Genomic DNA, 20995 nt, shown 5'->3' with positions numbered 1-20995 from the left:
TTACCAGAAATAGTGTAGGCAGATAAAAGTTTTCAACTAATTTTCCTTAAAGGGCTGCAAAATTTCTGCTTCCCTGCTAATATTTTTTGTGTTGCCATTCACCTTTACAGCCAACATTGCACTGATACATAGAGAAAAGTAGCTGACTGGTTTGATGGAAGAAGAAAGATTTTAAGATTTTATTCATCAGGTATTTAAAGAACTGCTTTGTTCCACAACCTTGAGTAGGCTGTTGAATAAAGTAGAAATAATTACTGGGATATTCTGCTGTTCAGTAGAAAAAATTACTGGGAAAATGCTTTTCAAAATTTCCTTCTGCTATGACATGCAATAAATTCTCTCAGTTATGGAGGTCATCGTTTGGGTCAAAGTTCTATTTCTATGTAATAATAAATATAGGAGGAGGAAATGTTTTTTTCCAAACCTGGAACCTGTTTTCCACTTCTAAATAATAGCCAAGGTTTTGCTGGGGACAAATAAGTCTGTTTCTCTTGGTATTTAATTATAGGAGAAATAATTTCAAGCAACCCCTTTAAAGTGGCGGTGTCTGAATATACTTACTGTTGTTGTTACAGGTATATTATCTGATATGATTATTATTCCCCTAAAATGTGCAAGTGTGAAGTTCACTTGGTACATTTAACAACTTACTGGTCACTTCGAAGTTTCCACTTTATAATGTTTTCTCTTTCTATGCATCTTTTACACAGCTCCAAGGGAAAAAAAATTATTCTTAAAAAATAAATGCAACTATTACGCTACACACTAAGGAAAAAGCTAAACGGGAAGGGCTAATGAGGGAAAGGGGTTCTTACAGCAAGTGTAGTAAGCGAACTGACTTCTCACCCTTGAATTTTGACAAGATTACATTGAATGTCTATATGAAAAATGGTGGTCTGCTTAGTCCCCTTCAGTGCCAACTCTTTTAAAAGTCATGGTGAGCTACCACATTGAAGACATTTAGACTGTCCTCTTCACACCCACATTTGAGCTGCGCTTTTCCTTCCCATTTCCAGTGATTCCTGTTCCTTCACCAGCCTTAAATGTCACCAAACGGGGACCCCAAACAGTCCACGCAGAACCCTTCTGTCACCCCCTCTCTCTCAGCTTGTCCAATATGATTAATGTGACCTCGCTCTCCATGAGGTGTAGCCAGACAACGTTGCCCTGTGCCTCATCTGTGTATACGTTTTTGGAGGATCCCAGGACTCGTGGCAAGAAAGCAGTTCCAGTCATGACTGAGGGGCTAATTAGCACATGGATCATATGGGGTTAGGGGAAATCTGGATTATACACACAGACATTGAGCAGTGCTGAGCTGTAGGGTCACCATGGCTTGAAATGTTGTTGCCTCTGGGGCCCAGCCCAAATAACTAAATGGTAAATCATGAGTAGGGAAATATGGCATGGCTTTTGCCTCCCAGCTGGTCAACAACAAGCAGCAAGGCTGCTGGGGCCCCTTGGCTAATCAGCACCTTGAGGCAAAAACCATGTCATATTTAAAAACATGGTTTTTGCCTCCCTGCCATTCAGAAGTGAGCAGTGGGGGCCCCCTACCAATCAACAGTGGGGGGGACATGCGGGGGAAACTGCAAAATTAAAGGAGCTGCTGTGCAGTTGCATGACGTTTTCGGTAGGTCCGTAATTGAGCCTTTTGGCTTCAGTCTGTATTATATATTAGTTTGTACTATGTACAAGTAGGTACAGGCATGCTACTTAAAAGTGTGTTCATAGAGTACCTGTGCTAAAACTAGGTCTGTGAGTACACAGGCATGTTTATTTCATGGACAGCATTTTCAATTTTGTCCGTTACTTCAGTGTGCTTATGGAGATCAGGGTCTGACGGTAGGGAAGGGAGGAAAGGGTCTGCAGAGAGAAGTGAGGGGCAAGGGATAAGGGGGTCCCTCCCCCAGATTTATTTCCCCTGCTGTAGCATTGGAAGGGGGACAAATTCAAGACATCTCAATAAATAGATTCTATACCTGGAACATTTTAACAAATTTTATACATTTTCTATATATAGAATCTAATTATTGGGGGTGGGGGTTTATTTTATATTTAGGGTCATCTTGTATTCGAGTAAATAAAATACTAATAAATAGTAAAGGCAGAAATGTAAAATATCTGTGTTTGAATCAACAGTGAAGTCTTAAATATCGGCACCTTCAGTACTGGAATCTAATTTCAGTCATGTCACTCTTACATAACACCCTGTTGTACTGGTTCTCAATTTTGTTAGACCCTCTCTGAAAATTTAATCTCTTAGCTTTCACTTGGTTTTTTGACTTGAAAAATAATAGAGCAATTTGTTACAAAGAGCTCAAATTCCACAACAGGTCAGAATGTTTTTTATACTGTTTCTTGACAGTGTTTTTGGACTTTTTTTATCTGGTTTTCTTGCCAGTGGTATAGGTGTTCATACCCTGCATCACCCTTAAAAGGATCTGACAGCACCCCAGGGTGTTATCTCGCCCTAGTTAAGAATCACTGCCCTATCAAGAAACATTTTGCATAGGGTAGCATTAGAATATTCGTGTTCAAAACTGAAGTGCTACTTGTACTATTGAAGTAACGTTGTTTTTGATTCTTAGGACTAATTACATATAAAGTTTACAAAGTAAGACAAAATGGTATGTTAGTGTCAGGATCTGTAAAGTTTAATGGTGTAACAGAAATACGGAGATGATTGCATTAGGTGAATTCAGATGCCAGTTGACAAAATTTGCTTGGCACTGATAAGACTTGCACATGATTGGTCATGTTGCTCTTTCAAATCTACTTTATTATTCAGTCGTTCAGATGCTGCTGAATTATGAGGAACTCTTAAAGATTTGTGAGCAGAGCATTTCTTTTAATTAGGTGACTTTCCGCAGCTGAACTTGATCACTTAAACATTGCTCTTGTTCCACTAAAACCACAAAATGTAAATTCTTAGCTTTTAATCCTAATTTTGTACTATTGAGTTTAGGACTGTCTAGAAAATGTTGGCATATTGTAGGTAGGATTTGCAGTGTATGTGGAATGCTACTAAAGTGCTGTCTGTTGTGCAGAATCAACTGTATATAGCTTTGTTTGTGTTAAATGTAGGGAACGAACTGTGTCCTTCGTTCCTTGTCTCTGTAGTGTTCTAGCAAGGATTGTAAATGAAGGGGAATGGCAGTAACTGTGGGAAACAGTTGGTCTGACAATAAAGCTTTGTGCTTCCTGAAGGTCTGACAGAATGACATTACAATTTCAAATGCCACACTATAGTTCTGGAATTCAGCTGCAAGCTTTAGGAGCAACACACCCTGAATTTCCCTCTGACGCGGGCTACTTTTCATATCCCATTTTTAAAAGCACTGTGTGTTTTTTTTGGTTTTGTTCATATTCTCCTAATACCAATGCAGAATGATGTTTTGAATCAAGGAGCCTGTTTCAGTAGCAGGTGGAAATGTTGTGTTCTAAGCTGTTGTGACAGTACATTTTAAAATCTGAGTATTACTTTTAGTTAAGAATATACTACCACTTAGCGTGCACTGCTTTGCTTAATTTTATGTTTGGAATACAAGCATTGTAAATGACACTTTGTGAAATATAGTATTATAGAGTTTAGTCTTGAGCCTGTAGTGGTAGTCCTAAAGTTCTTTCATATGCTTAGGGCCAAAAGCTAATGTTATACATTATAAAGCTGAGGATATCTATTTTCCAATAATAATCCACTCAATATTGGACTTAAAATCATATCATTCTCTTACCTTGCTTCTCCTTGTAGTTTTGGCATGGCTGACAGCTTAAGAATCACTAATTACTTAAATCTGGGCTGTGTATTAATTATTTTAAATCTACAGTGTAAAAAGCACATTCCTTGAACTCTAGCATTTAAAAGATACTAATAGTAGGTATTAATCCATTCTAGCTTGTGAAATATCCTGCATAAACTACAGTAGAATAAAAGTGGGTTTGGAAAAAAAAAATCCAGAGAGCAAAATTACACTAATATTATGATCTCCTAAGATCAAGAATATGTTGATGAGTAGATGGTTGCAGGTATTTCAAGTCATGTGTTTGGGTGCTATGATCCGGGACTGCTAATCAGAAAAGGGTGAGGGAACCTAAACCTCTTATTCTTTGGGTGGTGGAAGTGAAGGGGTAATGCCTGAAAAATGAAATTGAAAGACAGAAATAATTCTGATTTTGTTGTTGTTATTATTATTATTATTATTATTAATGCAGGAAACCACTCCCAACCCTCAAACTTCAGAAGAAGAGAAAACTGAGACAGCACCTACTCAGGAGGTTGCCAGTCCTGAACAGTATATTAAGCATCCACTACAAAACAGGTGAGTACTGTTCTTCTGCCACTAGACTTTGTGATTCTATAGGCAAGTATTTCATCATAATTCTCATAATTTTGTTTTAATACCATGTATTTCACAAAGAAAAGTATTGCATTTAAAGGTGCACTGATGCATCGGCCCAATATTGCATTGGCAGTGATACAAAGAAGATTGACTATATCAGAAATCAGCATTTGTTGCCTAATGTGGCTGATAGTTTGGCTGATTAAATGCCTTGAACATACACGTAGCCACACGCAGGACGTAGGCAGCAAGGAGCACAACCTGGCAGCTTGAAGAATTGCGTCCAGCTGGTAAGTCTGTTGTGGGAGGAGGGAAGGGGCATGGCAGGGGGTGCAGATTGTGGGAGGGAGTAAGACTGGCGCAGGCTCTGCCGAGATGGGGTGGGACACAGGACGGAGCCACGGCTCGTCCGGGGGAAAGGGAAGGCGGCTCCTGCCACTGCGCACACCCCACGTGGGCATGGAAGGAGTGTGACCCCTGGCTGTGTGCACAGGGCGAAGACAAACAGCCGCTGTAGGCTAGGGCCAGGTCTGTGCCAGGCTCGTCCTGGTGGGGGCTGGGCCGGGCTGCGCTCAGGGCAGACCGCGGGGGGGGGGCCCACAGCAAATTTTGGGGTGACTGCAGCTCCTCCCGTAGCCTCCTTCCCAGCGCCAACACCCGCCCCAAGCGCAGCCTGGCCCAGCCCTTGCTGAGAAGGGCCCTGCGAAAACCTGACTCAAGCCCGCAGCAGCAACTTGGACACGCCCTGCACAGATCCAGAGGGCACATGCCCCCCATGCCCTCTAGGGGTGCGTGCAGCAGCAGGAGCCACTGCCCCTCTCCCCCCATATCCCCCAGACAAGCCGCAGCTCCTTCCTGTGCCCCACCCTGTTCTGGCTGAGCAGGGCCTGCCCCAGCCCCGCTCCCTCCCTCACCGTGGGGGCCTCAATCTGCTTCACCCCCCCCCCCCCCCCACACACACACAAAGACATGTCAGCAGGACACTGCTCTTCAAGCTATGTATCAGAAATCTGATCAGTATCAGCTGATATGCCTCCTTAAAAAGCGGCTATTGGTATCGGCCCCAAAAATCTCTATTGGAGCACCCCTAGTTGCATTAATTTTTTGTGTCAACTTCAGTTAGGTGAGGTCTTTTTCCGAGACCTCACCTAATTTAGTATCTATTCATAAGAAAAGATAGGGAAGAAACCACATTTAATCAAGATTAATTATGTGGGTAGTATCCCTGAGACTACTAGCTTTTTCAGCAGAATTTGATAGTTTCAGAAAACTCCAGTGGCTATTTTCTTAGAATTTTCCACCACTGTAAAGCAAAATGGAAATCTAAGGAATAGGTGAATAACATGACAATTATTACCATTTAACTGTTACTGGACGTGATTACAACTGATCTAAAATATTGCATTCACTAGATTACTTATGAAAAAGGCAATTTTTGTCAAACCATTAAGCGTATGGTGAGAACTTTAAGTATAGTTGAGGGTGGGCTTTTTTTTTTGTTTGTTTCTTTGTTCTTTTATTTTTCAGCATATAAAGCTAAAGAGCTGTTTGCAGATCAGACTGTTGGGTGCTCTTTGTCGCTTTTTTGATTGAGCTCTGTAGAGAATGAAGAAACTTTCCAAGGGACAGACATTCTCTAACTTAAACTTAGGCTAACCTTTTTGCGGTGGAAGTATTAAGCTTAGAGACTAAATGTCTTTAAATGTTAGATACAATTTTCTGTCAACTAAAATTACAGAAACTACACTTGTTTTTGCAAATTATAAGTTGCAACGCATTAAAGAATACTGATTTTTATCTTTGTTCAGCATTCATTAGTAATCTGCAGACATTGTTTGTTCTTGGGCTAAAACTAGTACCAAAACTTTTTCTGTAGCTTTGGGCAAGAACTAGGAATAGAATGACATCTTGAATAATATCCTCCTTTTCTTTCCCTCTGATAATTCCAGCTGGTACTGTATTTCTGAAGTTATGTTCTGTCAAGATGTGTTAAGGAAAGTATTTCCCATAAGAGATTTTACACTTTTAAATCTCAAGGGTAGTTTAAAGAGAATTTCTGAGAGCAATAATGGGTTTTCTATTAAGCTTCCATCAGGATCCATCTGAAAAGCCATGTAGGCGAAGGGACAAAGAGCTAAAAGTATAGAAGTATTCCTAACTTGTCAAGTTATCAGTCTTTCACAAACTATAACCAAGAGTTTACTTACACATACCAGACTATTAGTTTATCAGTAGTCGCAAGCAAAAACCTCTTCTTAAGTTGATGCAAATGGTCATTACCACTTAAAGCCTTTTAAATAACTGTGCAAAAATTGATTAGCTAAGTCTCCCTTCCATTTAAGGTGCAAATGCTTTTTTTACTGGCCCAAGGTCCAGAATTGGAACCCAGATGTCTCTCTTAAGAATTTCTCCCAACAACCTGGGCCCTGGAGCAGATTTTCATGCTGTTATTTCAATGGCAGGGTCTAATCTTGTCTGGAATTGCTAACGGGATAATTGTCAGTCCTTTTCAGCACTGAATTTTATTTTTAATGTATAGCATATAATTTTTTTAGATGGGCCCTCTGGTTCTTTAAAAATGACAAAAGCAAAACCTGGCAAGCAAACCTTCGTCTGATTTCAAAGTTTGATACTGTTGAAGATTTCTGGGCGTAAGTAAAGTGTTCAATTTCTTTTTTTTTCTTTAAATCTATGTAGTAATCCATAGCATATTGGAATTGTGTACATGCTTCTACTACCATAAATGTTAGCATCTGGAGTGCAAGTTCACATCTATTTCAGGGGCTTAAGGGAAAGTCCATTTCATTTTTCCAAATGAACTTTTGAAAAATGTCACTTGGAGGTAAATAATTTATTTATGGGTTTTTCTGTATTCTAAATATCAATTTATATTGCCACTTGTACTGGTGGTGATGTAGTTGTACATTTATTTAGATTAAGCAGGTGGTTTCTTGTTTTTTGGCTCTCAGTCTGCTCTTGCTATGTATAGGGTTTAAATGTGATATATTATGGGTAGACTAAACTGTGTAGTCATACAACTCAGTTGACAAAGTAACTCTGGTATGCAAAGGCCATAACACTGTTCTGTCTTCTGTCTGGAAATTTGAGATTAAAAATGTTGGTTCCCATCCTTTGATACTTCATGGAGACCTGTATTCAGAGTGTAGGTGCTTGACACTTCCAAACATCAGTCTTAAAGTGCATCAAGTTAAACACTTAGTATTTTCGGAAATTATTTAAAACTATGCTATTTAAAAAAAACCAAACAACTTTCTCTTGGAAAATAGCTTTCTCATTTATTAGCCAGGTTGCCCAAGTAAATTGTGTAGACGATAGATAAATTACTGGAATACGAGCGAACTGCAGAAACAAGTTAAAGCTGTTCTGAAATAAAAGCTCTTATTTGAACAAAGATGGCACTCAGTAGACTGGTATATGCCCATGTTAGATTGGAAAGTTAGAGACTTTAACAAAGCCTATAACTTTCCCAGTAAATTTTTAGTCCTCTTACTCTTGTAAACATTCCAGAGCATATCATTCTTCAACACAATTGATATGGGAGTCTTGTGAGAATTGAGCAGAGTAACCTTTACACAACTGAAAATTAGAAGGAACTGCTGTCCCTACTCCCCCTTCCCCTCCCCCCTGCAGTTAGGAGCCAATTTCAAATATTACATTGGTCATAGGAATGAAGTTTGAATAGTGTTGCTTTCCTAGTTCTTGTTTTAATGAATTTAACATTTTGGTTTTCCAAGTTTTGCAGGTTGTGTTACTAGAGGAGGGAAGCAGAAGAGTCGGTTAGAAAAGGAGTCATGCTGTTTGTTTAGCTTTTCTTTAAACACCAGCTAGCTACCTTCTTCTGTGTAGTAAAATCAGGATTTTGTTACATGCAGCTCTCTATATATGAGAGGTAGGGAAATCTGGATGTGGCAACTTGAATACTTTTATTGGTATGGATGTAGGCTACCCATAGATGTAATAAAAATTGACATGCTAGAGAGAATGGCTCTGGACAAATATACTATTCATGCTGTCCACATGGGAAAACTTGATGTCCCAGGGGATCTTTCTGTAGAGTTCTGTTCAAGCAGCCAGCATTGGCATTTGCTCCATAGGGTTAGTCTAAGGGTGATGAGTTTTGATCCTGAATACTTTAGATGTGGGGTGTGAATCGGTTGTGAGTTTTTGCTTTCTGGCTACTGCTTTGATGAGCAAAGGAAGACCCAGTTCCACTAGTCCCATCCTTGTTCGGGAAGCTGGTAGATGGAGATCTAGTATTCTGATTTTGTGTGTTTGTGTGTGTGTTTGTTTGTTTGTTTGTTTGTTTGTTTGTTTGTTTGTTGGGGGGGTTTGCATACATGGGCCTCATGGGCTGTGCCCAGTCTGTCTGTGCGCCAGATCCTGCCAGCTGGCTTGATCCAGCACATGAGACTTGGATACAGTCATGCAGGAGGAGGCAGCTTGGCCAAAATGCACCAAGTGAGGAGGCAGGGGCAGCAGCAGCTTGGCCCTAATCCAGTTGTGTGGAGCTTGGGAAATTAACAGCAGTGAGGTGGCAGGGGTGGCAGTATTGATTGCCACTGCTCTCTGCTGCCAAATTTTCCAACACATGGGGAGCCCTGCAGGCTGTATGCCGTGGCTCTGTGGGCTAGGGGTTAGATATTGCTGCTCTAAATACATGGTTCTTAGCTAATCTGTCTGCTAAGAAGTAAGCCTGAGTTTGCTTGTTACCAGGATCTGAGTGGATAACTGAATAGAACACTTGCTAGCTTAGGTGTCTCTAGTTAGGAATTGTATACAGCAGTAGTTTAAACCATTTTGGCTTTTTTCACCCAGTCAGTGAAACTGTTCACATTAGATGGTGTTTTTTTAGAGATGCTACTGAAATAAAGGTCCAGTTAAATTTTATTGTATTCTCTTGCCTTGCATTAACTGGATCATTCTTTAAAACAATTGCTGGTCCTTTATTTTAGCAGTCCTTTTCTGGCATCTGGTTTGGAACTGCAATTTTTTGTCAGTCCTATTCTAAGCTCTGCACTTACTCTGCAACCTCTGCTGTTGGATTAAGGGCAGGGCATGCAGCTGTGTGGAGAACTGCTCCAGGCCTGGGATATTGCAGCGGTGACAGCATGGTCTGGAGCCAGGGCAGAGCTGCAAGTCTGCTGCTCCGAGCCCTGGAGCAGCTCCATGCCCAGCTGCTTGCCCTCCCAGTGCTGCTGGGGCCAGTCTCCATGGGAACCCTGGCCCTGCATTGTCACAGAGTTGCTGCTACTGGAGTCTCCATGGAAACCAGTGTCAATGACGCAGGTAAGGGCTGCTGGGAAATGGAGTCTGGCCACCAGCTGGAGCCTCTATTTTGCCCACCCCTGTTGTAGAGGCAGCATTTCTTCCGAGTTCAGAGTACTCTAAGCCCACTGTCAGTGTTCTTTCTCAGTTTTCAAATGTTTTTTTTCCTGCGCATTGCTCAGTGGTGAACTTACTTTTGGCACAGTATATGCTTTTTATGGCATTTCATAATCTTGAACTCTTGTCGCTCTTCCAGCCTTATTTGGATCTCACATACTCTGCCTACAGCATTGAAGCTGAAAATAATTATATTAGATGTGATAAGGTGGAATAAGTCTCTTAAAACAATGCTTCTGGGCAGAAAAGCCACAACAATCTTATCCTTTTATCTTTTTATTACACTAAACAAAACATTTATTTATTTGGTGGCTTATCCTGAATGCTTACATGATGAATTTATGAAATGTCAGGTGAAATTACCTTAAATCAAAATTTGGTGAAATTATGATAGTATTCCTGAAAACTGAATTGGGGAAATTGACATTATATAATCAGTTTCTCCCCTGCTGCTCTAGAGTTTCAAATTCTTCAGAGAACATGAATTGTTTCTATTCTTCTGAAAAATTAGGGTAGCATCAAAAAACTTAAAAATAAAGTTCAACCTCAGTTCAGTTTGACATGATTGGAAAAAAATGTTTATTTCATGCTAATCGTATAGTAAAGATAAGTTTTCTTCAACTTTTCAGGAAAGAGTGTATCTTAAAATTCTGCTTAGCATTTTTAATTCATTTTATCTTATAGCTTTGTTTTTCTTTTTGTTTTAAATAGTTTATACAACCATATCCAGCTGTCTAGTAATTTAATGCCTGGTTGTGACTACTCACTCTTTAAGGTATGCCAGTCACCTTTTTTTTTTCTTTATATGTAAATGACAATTTCAGACAAATGTATTATTTCATAATTCAGACATCATAGCCAATTTTTTTTCAGAAGTGACTGGTGATAATGGAAGTCAATTTGGAAGTGTCTTAAACAGTCTGAGTTTGAGACAGTGCTGAAAAGAGCACTTCACTTTGAAGTTCATGCTGGGTACTCAGCAATTCTGAAAACTTTGGCTCATGACCCTTCTGGTAGACTTAAACTTATCCCCTTGTATTAGTGCTTGCATTGTAACATCTTTACAAGGTATGTGTTAAAATACTTGATAGGCCTTAATGGTTTTTCACAGTAGAAAAGATCTTCAATTCTGGGAGGCATGAAAGACCATTCTGGGAGGCACTAAAAAGGAAATGTTGTTTTAGTTTTGAGCTCCTCCAATAAAAAAAAAAAAATTCTGGGCACCTGTTTTCCTCATATAGGTTCACTTAACACCAGATCCATGAAGGGGCTCTGAGAATAAATATAATCCCAAATTAGGTTCCATAGGTAATGCACAGGGTAAACTAGGTACTGAGCAATGGGATTGACAGTAGCCAATAAGAGATGCTGAAGAGAAGGATGTGTCTGAAATCACACCCCTCAATTTAGGTATCTGTGTGAACTTACAGTTTATGACCTAGAATTCCTTCCTGCACTCAAGGCACCTACGTTGTCCTTTTGGGTATAGACAGCTAGCATACCTTTCAGTCATTTGATTGTCCTTCCTCCATTCAGTCCCGCATGCTCCCCTGAGCATCTGCCTGCCTTGTTTGTGAATTCTAAATGGCTTCTGGACATCTGATGGGTCCTGTAATGCTCACTTGTGATAATTATTCTAGGCATACACAGTAATAGCAGCATTCTAGGGAACCTTAGCAATGAAAATGTAGCTTTTTACACACTTAAGAGGTTTGGGTTGGGAGCGGTGGGATTACTTTTATGGTTCTTGCCCTTTCACATGTCTGACTTTTGTCTAGGTTCTCTTTTGGGTCTGGTCCTTAGTGTTTATGAAAAGTATCAGTTAATCATTTTCTGTGAATGTGCAACAGGTACAAAACTGGCAACCGCACTGCACACTTTCTTGTATTATATGGCGTGTCCTTCAGTCTTGACCTAAAGGATTTGCCTGTAAAGGTGATGAAGTAGTGTGACCTCTATAGCTGTCAATTAGCATGCCAAATGTGGAGAAATGAAATGACACCACTAGCTCCCTTTATTGCTGCACACTTCATCAGCTTTTGTCTAGATTTGTATAAAGCAGAGATAATCAAGTGGCCTTCTCTGAAGTTACTAATAGAGGCATTTTTCTTCTTCCTTTTGATTGGGTGTTTTCAGTCATGCCTCTTTTAATGACTGATTTTAAATAACACTTCGTAGTCAGCATAGATGTGAGTGATTTCTGGCTCAGATCAGTGAGCATCACTAAGTTTCAGTGCAAAGCCTTTTCTTTGTGCATTAGAAAGAACACATTTTGTCTTTTAAATGGTAGATTGATTTTGTTTTTTCACATGGCTGATAGGTTCAGGTTTCTTTATTCTTGGTTCAGCAAAACAGATGTTCTTTATGCCATTTTATGAAGTCACCTTTTGATGAGAGAAATTCCCATTTTGGACCTGCCTAAATTAAAGCACAGAAGCTAATTGATCTGACCAAAGATGCACCAGATGTCAGTGGTAAAACTGGGACTGCATCTCGAGAGCTTTTGTCCTAACTAGTGGTTATTTTGCCTGGCTTCATGCAGGTCAGAACAGATGTCTAACCTGAGCTGTATCTGAATCAATTATCTGTGGAACATTTGTAGACAAAACTAGTTGAATTTAGTTCCTAAACTTCCCAGTTGCTTAACTTGAAATTGGTGGTGGTAGTGGTGGAAATATTTTGCGTATTTATCTGTGATACCATGATATTCTGCGGGACAATTCACTGCTATTTTTCAAATTCTCTATCAAGGCGGGTTAACTCAGACAACTGTAAATTTTGTTTCTGTATTGCTGCTTAAATACTTTTTCCCTGCTTTTTTGGGGGCTTGTGATTAAACAGAAAATCCCTTGTATTTGTTTTTTAATTTCTAATTATACTTTATAGGATGGAATCGAACCAATGTGGGAAGATGAAAAAAACAAGCGAGGAGGACGGTGGCTAATTACACTAAATAAACAGCAGAGACGAAGTGACCTTGATCGCTTCTGGCTAGAGACAGTAAGCTCTGTGGCATTGTATCTTGCAACTAAACAATCATGTTTTATTTTTAATGTCTAATTAATGGGGTTTCCATTTCCAGTCTATAGCAAACTAAAAAATATTCTTTGGAAGATCTTGCCTGACTATATTTTTTTGTCATACAGAACATGGATTGTATTGAAACATGAGATTTGAAATCCAAAGCATCTGTAAGCTTGTGCAGTGTCCTGTAATCAAGTGAACGAATAGGTGTCTTCTACTCCTAAGGATATTTGGCATAACCTTACAGCCACTGGTGGTGTTGTATGTGTCCCTAACACTGTAATACAGTTATATTTCTATCCTAAGTAAATGGTTCTTATTTACAATTGGAAAAGCCTTCTTAGCAAGAGACCTCCAGACTTTATTTATATTTTGAATACAGTATTATAAACAAGAAGAAATTCTCAAATACTAACCATTGTGGCTTAAAGTTAAGAGTGTGTTATGCTGTCCATCTATGTAATAGTTTTCCTGATCAAGCAAAGCATGTTGCTTTATACATTTTGGCACTCTATCTAATCTTTTGCAAAGAATCTGATTAACCTGGCTGTTTTCAGACCTTTCTTAAACTGAAGATGAAAAGCTATCCTGTTTAAGTTAAACAGCTGAACTCTTCATTTGCTTGCAAATTATTTCATGGGACCTGAACGTTGTCTTTTTTCTGTGACAGGCATAGCGCTCTAAAATACATTAGCCAAGAATCTCTAGGAATATAGAAGCCAGGTATCTCCAGTTAAAATTCCAAAGACTATTTTTCAGGAGGAGATAAAAACCTGGAGAGAGGGAAATGGAATCTCTTTCCACAGTGCATTTAAGAGTATTATAATGATCTAGCACTGTTTACAAGTACAGGCAGACTGAGTGGCTATTGAATTCATGGTGGAAGTGGGATGCACTGCAGTTCCTTTAATCTTGCAGGTTCCTTTGCACCCCTATTCCCCCGATCGGTGGAGGGGCCCCACTTGTGGCTCGCTCATAATTGTCGGGAAGGTGAAAACTGCAGTTTTAAATAAATATAGCGCTGTTTTTGTCTCCTGCTGCTGATTGGCTATGGAGCCTCAGCAGCCCCACTCCTTGCTGCTGACTGGTGGGGAGGCATAAATGGTGCCATGTTTAAAACAGCTGTTTTTGCTTCCCTGCTGCTGAGGAGAGAGCAGCAGGGCTCCTCCACCAATCAACAGTCAGGGGGGAGGGGTGTATGGGGGAACATGCAAAATAAAAGGAGCCTACTTCCATCTTGAATTCAGTAGGTCCCTATACATTAGGGAGCAGTGTCATCCTCATTCAGTAATTTTTCACAGTCTGCTTGCTGAACCAAATCAAAACCCTTTCCTCATTCTTCAGCACTCCAGACGTTAGTCCATAAAGTCTTCTGCTCCAAACTTGGGTAATCTAACTGCATACTATTTGACTGAACAGATCTGAAACTGGTATTTATTTCAGTTTTTGTTTTAATTGCACTGTCTTAAGCATCCATGTAGCATGCTTATCTTTGCACAGTGCTTCTAGTTAGTAAACAGCATTTTAAACAACATCTTTTTATTACCTGATTCTGTAAAACTATGGCATTGGTTAAACACTGATACTTGAAATGTCTTCTCTGGAATAAGCCTCACAGGCTATTGCTTTTGGTACAGGTTTCCCTCAGTTTATGTGGGTTCTGTAAGTGCGAATTCGCTCTTATGCAGTGACCCTTTTATACCAAACATTGGTTATATGCGAGGTAAATTCACTCTTATGCAATCAGTGTGGTGGAAGCCCACAGTCAGCTGATTTGTGCAGTGCGTTGTGGAAGTGATGCACGTCAAAATATAGTCTCCTTTGTGGATCTATCCTCCTTGCTTGTTGTCTGTGACACGTGTTTCTGTAGCTGCCATCCCCCTTACAGCTTCTAAGTGTCCCGCTAGCTTATGTCCTTCCCCTCTCCCTGGTCCATCAGTGAATTTTTCACCACCCTCTCTTCACACCAACTAAATATTCACCACCACCCTGTGCTTGTGTATACTGTCTGTTGTTGGTGAGCACCAAAATTGTTTTGTAAAAGTGGTAGAAATGGTTCTGGGGGTCAGTACAGTCAAGGTCTTGGAATGTATACCTATTTGTTACATTGTAAAGTGGGTTCCCTTTATGTGAATTTGAGTTATGCATTGTTTTCCAGGAACGCATGTACTGCATAAAGCGAGGGAAACCTGTACTTGAGTAAATATAATGCACATACCCTGTAGTTTTATAGATCTATTATAAAAATTTGGTTCATTCACTAGTGCACTGTGATCATGTTATTTCTTTAGCCAAGTTAATATTTGCAGCTCTCAGCAAAGTCATAAAAGTTTAGTGCTGCTTGGAGTTTGATTTTTGGGTTTGACTTTTTTTTTTTTAACTTCAAACATGATTTAGAAAACTTAAGGTAATGGCAGCGTATAACACTTCAGCTGTTTATTTATGGGGATGTATTCTGTATGGATGAATTTCTCTCCAATCTGTCATTATAAGAGTCTTGTGTGGTGGACTGCTGCACTTAGCACTTGGCTAGATGCACAGCAAGAACAGCAAAAGGAAGTGTTAACTTTCTTTGGTTAGTTTTCTGTTTTTGTCGGAAATTGTACCATTTGCAAAGCATGTGCTCATCATCTAGACACTGCGTTGGTTGTTTGGAAACACTATTTTTATAATTTCCTCATAGTTTCACAAGTCAGTGCCAAAGCCATTAGTAGTCTATCTCATATTCCTAGTCCAGAGGAAGAGATTTAGCTCTGCATCCCACCCTTTTCTGGGGGCAGAAAGTCATTTTCATTGGTCCATTATAGCAAGTATACTTTGTGTGATTTTTGCTTTGTGTGCACAAGTATGTTACAAGTTGCCTCAGTGAATCTGTGTACAGTTTGTTGAAGTGCAAGACCCTCTTGCTGCTTGAGTTCACAGAGGAGGCATGTTGGGGCCCTAGGAAATGAATATACTGTTCTTGCCTCTAGTAACTGCATAGCAACCCTTGGAAACTTACCATGTTGCTTAATGTAAACTGCTTTCTATACAATATGATGTATGCCTGAGGGCTACCAAGGAACAAGCGAGATTCCCAAACACCTAAAAAGGTGAATAGGGAAGAAGAAAGAACACCGTACTTACTAGAGAGGATTGGAAAGATGGTAGAAATGTCATGTTGGCACTCCAGGTAGAAAGAGATGCCTAACAGTGGTTGGGGAGATAGACAATGTATTTTTGTTGCTAATAGAAGAGATAGTATTTAAAGATTACAGCTTTTAGACCAGTAGACAAATGGAAAAACTCAGAACTCCGAACTTAAAAGAAACTGGGAAGGAGGATCCACTGCTACATAGTTAAATCGGGGGGGGGGTTGCTGGTTTTTTTTAACAATCAGGAACAAGGTAGAAAGTATTCGGATAATTAGGAGTGTATGTTGCTTCAGTCTCTGCAAGATGGTTGGATTTCCACACAGGATAAATTTTATATTTAATATTGCTTAACGTAAACCGCTATTTACAGCAGAAGATTCCATTATACAGCAGAATTCTTTGTAATGACTGCTGGTCTTTTAATGGTCACTCTTTTTTAATTTCGTAGCTGCTGTGCCTTATTGGGGAGTCCTTTGATGACTACAGTGATGATGTATGCGGCGCTGTTGTTAATGTTAGAGCTAAGGGTGATAAAATAGCAATATGGACAACTGAATGTGAAAACAAGGATGCTGTTACGCATATAGGGTAAGTCACACTTGCTGTTCAGTGTCCTAGAGAATAATGCTATGGATGTTATATACTTTAAGGTAATGTATTTTAAAGTCAGATAACTTGATAGAAGATGTACTAATTATCTGCATTTGGAAATTGTGGAGTATACTTGAATAATGATGTTTTGACAAAAGTCTTAAAGTGACACTGCACCTACTGTCTCGAGCAGTTACAGAGTACTAATCTTGCATGTCTGTGAAATACATACAGTAGTTAATCTAAGCAGCTTTATAAAGTAGAAATAGCAGTTTGAGGAATGGGACTGCAAATCTGTTACAAAAGCTCCATGAGCTCTTCTGACAGGTATATTTGTAGTTGGGTATTTCAGGTTCTACTGGAACATGCCAGAATGCGGTGAGCAGATGTCCCAGCCCCCATACAATATAATAGCATAATTGCAGGTAGAAAAAAAGTACAATATGGCTTCCTGGGATGTGTGTGTAACACTAATCTGAAAAATTGAATACAGTCTCTACAGCTATTTGCACATGTTCTTTATACACACGGACCCCCAAAAAGAAGAGCTATTTCTTCCTGCCTCTGGGGCAGGGGGCTGGACTCTATGATCTTCGGAGGTCCCGTCCAGCCCTAATGTCTATGAAATCCATGAAATTTGTGTGGTTCAGAGGTTTTGGTGAGGGGGATATGAAGGCACTTTGCTAAGCAACATATGTGACAGCGGATTGGCAACTGAAGTGAAAGCAAGGATGAATAGGATTGGGCCTGAAGACTCCCTTTTAGGTAATTATGCTAAATGTCCTCAGCTAACTAGCAAATGTTGCTACAGTGGGTGGAATTTTTATCGCATCAATTTTAAATGCAAATAACTCATCTTGCAGTTTATATCTTCATTCTAACTCAAAACCCCTTAATTTTGTGTGTTCTCTTCTGAAAAGAGAATTACAATTGTAACACTTTCTCTTGAGTTAAGTCATTGGGAGGACTTGCCCTTAGGACTCAGTTCAGATTGAATATTGATTCAAGCCAGTTGAAATTTTGCCTGAAAACAGAATTCTCAGTTTCAGCATCATTTCTCCTGACGTGTAACTGCTGAAAATGTGCTGACAGTACCAAAAGTGCATAGGACAATACTATATGTTATGAAAAGTAAAACTTGGAACTTTTCTGACACACAATGTTTTGAAAAAACTTCCTTGACCCATTCTAGTCAACTTGAGGAGAGAATAGTGGTTTCTTTGTTTGTTTTGAATTTTGTTTACTGTTAAAATCAGTCACAGTATTAGCTTGAATGTCTCGGGGATCTGCATTTGTTGTCTTCATGGACAAGTCTTTCCTTTTCTTTGCTAGGTTTTTAATTTCTAGGAGTACACAGTAGCATGTTAGCTTATTTTCCCTGTTGAATGGTTATTACATGTAAAAGAGATTTCATCTGATTTACTTATGGTACAAGTGTTTTATGCTGGCGTAGGCAGTCAGTCACAATATTACTTGCTCTCTAGTGTTGTAGGCAAGTCTTTGGCAGTAGGCACACAGGCTATGGACAGAAGTTACACACAAATTGGTATAAGTGATCGGAACCCGGTTCAAATCTGTAACACGAGAAGTTCAGTGCACATAAACTGCTTTCAAAATGGCTGAAACCGGTTTAAGATAAACTTGGATGGATGTAGTATCGGACTTAACTGCTTTAGGTTAAATCAGTTTATTGAACTTCTTTCCCAGATCCCTTCCAGATTCAAGCTACCTCACAGTCCCTCAGCATCCCAGGATGCTTTGCACCCCCTCCTACCCCACCGCAGGGTGGCCCAAGCAGTCTGCTTCAGCCAGACGGGGAGACATGCTCTAATGCCCCCTGGCTTTTGGCCTGGGCCAGTGCAGGCATGTGGCTGCATTTCTGAAATCAAAAGTGAATGTCTCTTCACTTGCTTAATGGTTCGATCGCTACAGTGTAGACTAACCTGCAAAGATTGAATCAGTTCAGCCTCAGGCTTTTTTGACTGTCTGCACTTAGCCACAGAGTATCAACTGAACTGTGGTACAGATTCTTTGTTAACCCAGGATATCAAGTGTCAGCTTGTGCTTCTGAATGGTATTGATACAGGAAACTCACAATTTGCGGGTTTGGCGTTCATGGTTTCAAATATTTGCGAATGCTGAACCCGCTTCTTCAATACACTTACAGGAGCTCCTCAGGAGCTCCACGCTTACCACCACTGCCGGCCTAGCTTTTTAAAAAGTGAAGATCACACAAGTGGCACCGGCCACAAGTATAGATAGAGATTTAACTAAATACCACAGTGATTCTATTTTGGTTTTTTAGGTGACAGCTCTTGTATTCTATTTTGTTTTGTTTTTTATCCAGTAATAGGTTACTACTTTGCTGCTGCTCTGAAAAGACTATATTAAACTAATAGAGAATATTAACTCTAGAGTTAAGAGAATATGGCAAATCAGGATTCCATAAATAATTTTAAATGTCAATTTATGATAGGTTGTACCACAAATATTTCAGAGATCTTCCATTATAAATCTGCAACTGAATCAGTTTGTTCTCTGATCGAGATGGAACGCTCATTGGGCAGATATTATTTCATTCAAATGCTTACTGCCAAGGAACACGCAGGATGTGTTAGTGATTTTTCTGTCTTGGTCAGAGCTGGACCAGCATTCTAACCCAGTATCTTCTCTTCCAGCCACCAAATCTGTCTGTGGGTTCAATAATTGTTATGCTAAAACTCCAGATTTCATAAAGGAAAGGAAAATAAACTTATATGACAGAGAGTAACTGTATTTATTCTTTGATTAAATGTAAGCTTTTAGCTCCTAAGAATCAGTTTTCCTATCCATTCATTTTATGGTATCAATTCATTACTGAAAAATCGGTCTTCTTTTGTGTTTTCCCAGGAGAGTATACAAGGAAAGATTAGGACTTCCTCCAAAGATAGTGATTGGTTATCAGTCCCATGCAGACACAGCTACTAAGAGCGGCTCCACCACTAAAAATAGGTTTGTTGTTTAAGAAGACACCTTCTGAGTATTCTTTCATAGGAGACTGCGTCAAGCAATCGAGATTTGGGAGCTGAACCAAAGCCTCTTCAAAGCAGAGTGGACTGCATTTAAATTTGATTTCCATCTAAATGTTGCTAAGATTTGTGAGAAGTCTCATTCGCCTTTGTCTTGTACTTCTGTGTTCAATTTTTTTTTCTATTTTGGCTGAAGTAACCATTATTCAATCAAAGAATTTCAGTACACATTATCGCCAGAATCCATAAATGTTTTTCTGGCCCACTCTGTAATAGCTTAGTAGGAACATTACTATTACAAAAACATTTGTTTATCCACAGTATCCAGAAATGAAACTGCATTTCTGTTCCTTGCAGAAAAATTACTTCTGTTTTCCATTTGCCTTGTATGCAGTAACATTTTGCTGGTTTGGAAAGAGTATGGTGCATACAGTTTTCTAGCAATTTTTTTACACAGCATTGTCTTTGCTGTAACCTATGCTGATGGCTGCTAGATTAATTTATTTGTTTCCCTATTTGATAACATTAGTGATATTTTGATTTCAGTTGTTTTTGCTCATGTAACATTTGGTGAAGAATCTGGGAATATGACAAAGGTGGAATAAACGTTCATTTTGTGCATTCTTTGGTAATTTTTTGTTTTTTTGTAACATCAAAGCTTTGCTACAAATTTATGCATTTCAGTCAAATCAGTGATCTGTTTGTGTGATTTCCTAAGCATAATTGTGGATTTTTTTTTTAAATGTAACACCATAAAGTACATTCCTTACTAGAAATAGTATGTCTGTTTTTGTATCTTATGCTGTATTTTAACACTTTGTATTACTTAGGTTATTTTGCTTTGGTTAAAAATGGCTCAAATAGAAAAGCGGTCCCATTCATAATAAGACAGTGTACAAAACTGTAAATAAAATGTGTACAGTGAATTGTCTTTTAGACAACTAGATTTGTCCTTTTATTTCTCCATATCTACAACAAGTATTTGTACTTCTTGTGACAAGGCAGTCTCTACTGTGGCTTCTATTGTAGTGTATCTTCCAAGAGAGAGTAAGTCTGGAGCTATAGTTTATTACTATGTTTATTAAAAGTTGTAATCAATCTAATAGATAGCATCTTTCTCCAAAATGGAATTACCTTGGTATGGCTATTGGTTTTTCTTAAAGGGCAGTTTAACTGATCTTAATGTATTGTGCTGCTTTCTGGTCAGTGTTCATAGAAGTCAAAGTTGAAAGGGGGACAGGATAAAAGTCTGGTTTCAGCAAAGTGCTGAGGTGAATAATTCTGCTTAATGATACAGCTACATTATGAAGTACCAGTAACAAACAGTAAAGAGAAATGGCTATAAAGGAGTAAAGTATATCAAGAACTAGACAACAGATTGTCTTTTTGCAGGTGTGTGGAAGTCTGCTTTTTGATTGTGGAAGTTGGTTCAGAGAGGGGGAGCTGGAGTTTGGACTGACTTATGAGACGGGGGAGTGGGCAAAACAGGAGG

At 39.2% G+C, this 20995-nt stretch overlaps 1 protein-coding gene across 1 annotated transcript in view; it reads left to right on the top strand.

Moving 5' to 3' along the window:
* The window catches only part of EIF4E (eukaryotic translation initiation factor 4E), a 31199-nt gene extending 10755 nt beyond the window's left edge, over positions 1-20444 (top strand). Inside the window, exons 2-7 of the mRNA XM_019488070.2 lie at positions 4216-4322; positions 6899-6994; positions 10458-10521; positions 12633-12746; positions 16353-16492; positions 19385-20444. Coding sequence (XP_019343615.1) covers positions 4216-4322; positions 6899-6994; positions 10458-10521; positions 12633-12746; positions 16353-16492; positions 19385-19499 — 636 coding nt within the window. The 3' untranslated portion in view covers positions 19500-20444. The remainder of the gene's footprint in view (positions 1-4215; positions 4323-6898; positions 6995-10457; positions 10522-12632; positions 12747-16352; positions 16493-19384) is intronic.
* Positions 20445-20995: the final 551 nt, after the last annotated feature.

The sequence above is a fragment of the Alligator mississippiensis genome, chromosome 2 (assembly GCF_030867095.1).
Source record: "Alligator mississippiensis isolate rAllMis1 chromosome 2, rAllMis1, whole genome shotgun sequence".
NCBI lineage: Eukaryota > Metazoa > Chordata > Crocodylia > Alligatoridae > Alligator > Alligator mississippiensis.
The sequence above is the reverse complement of the archived record's forward strand: the minus strand, read 5'-3'. Positions and strand labels throughout refer to the sequence as shown.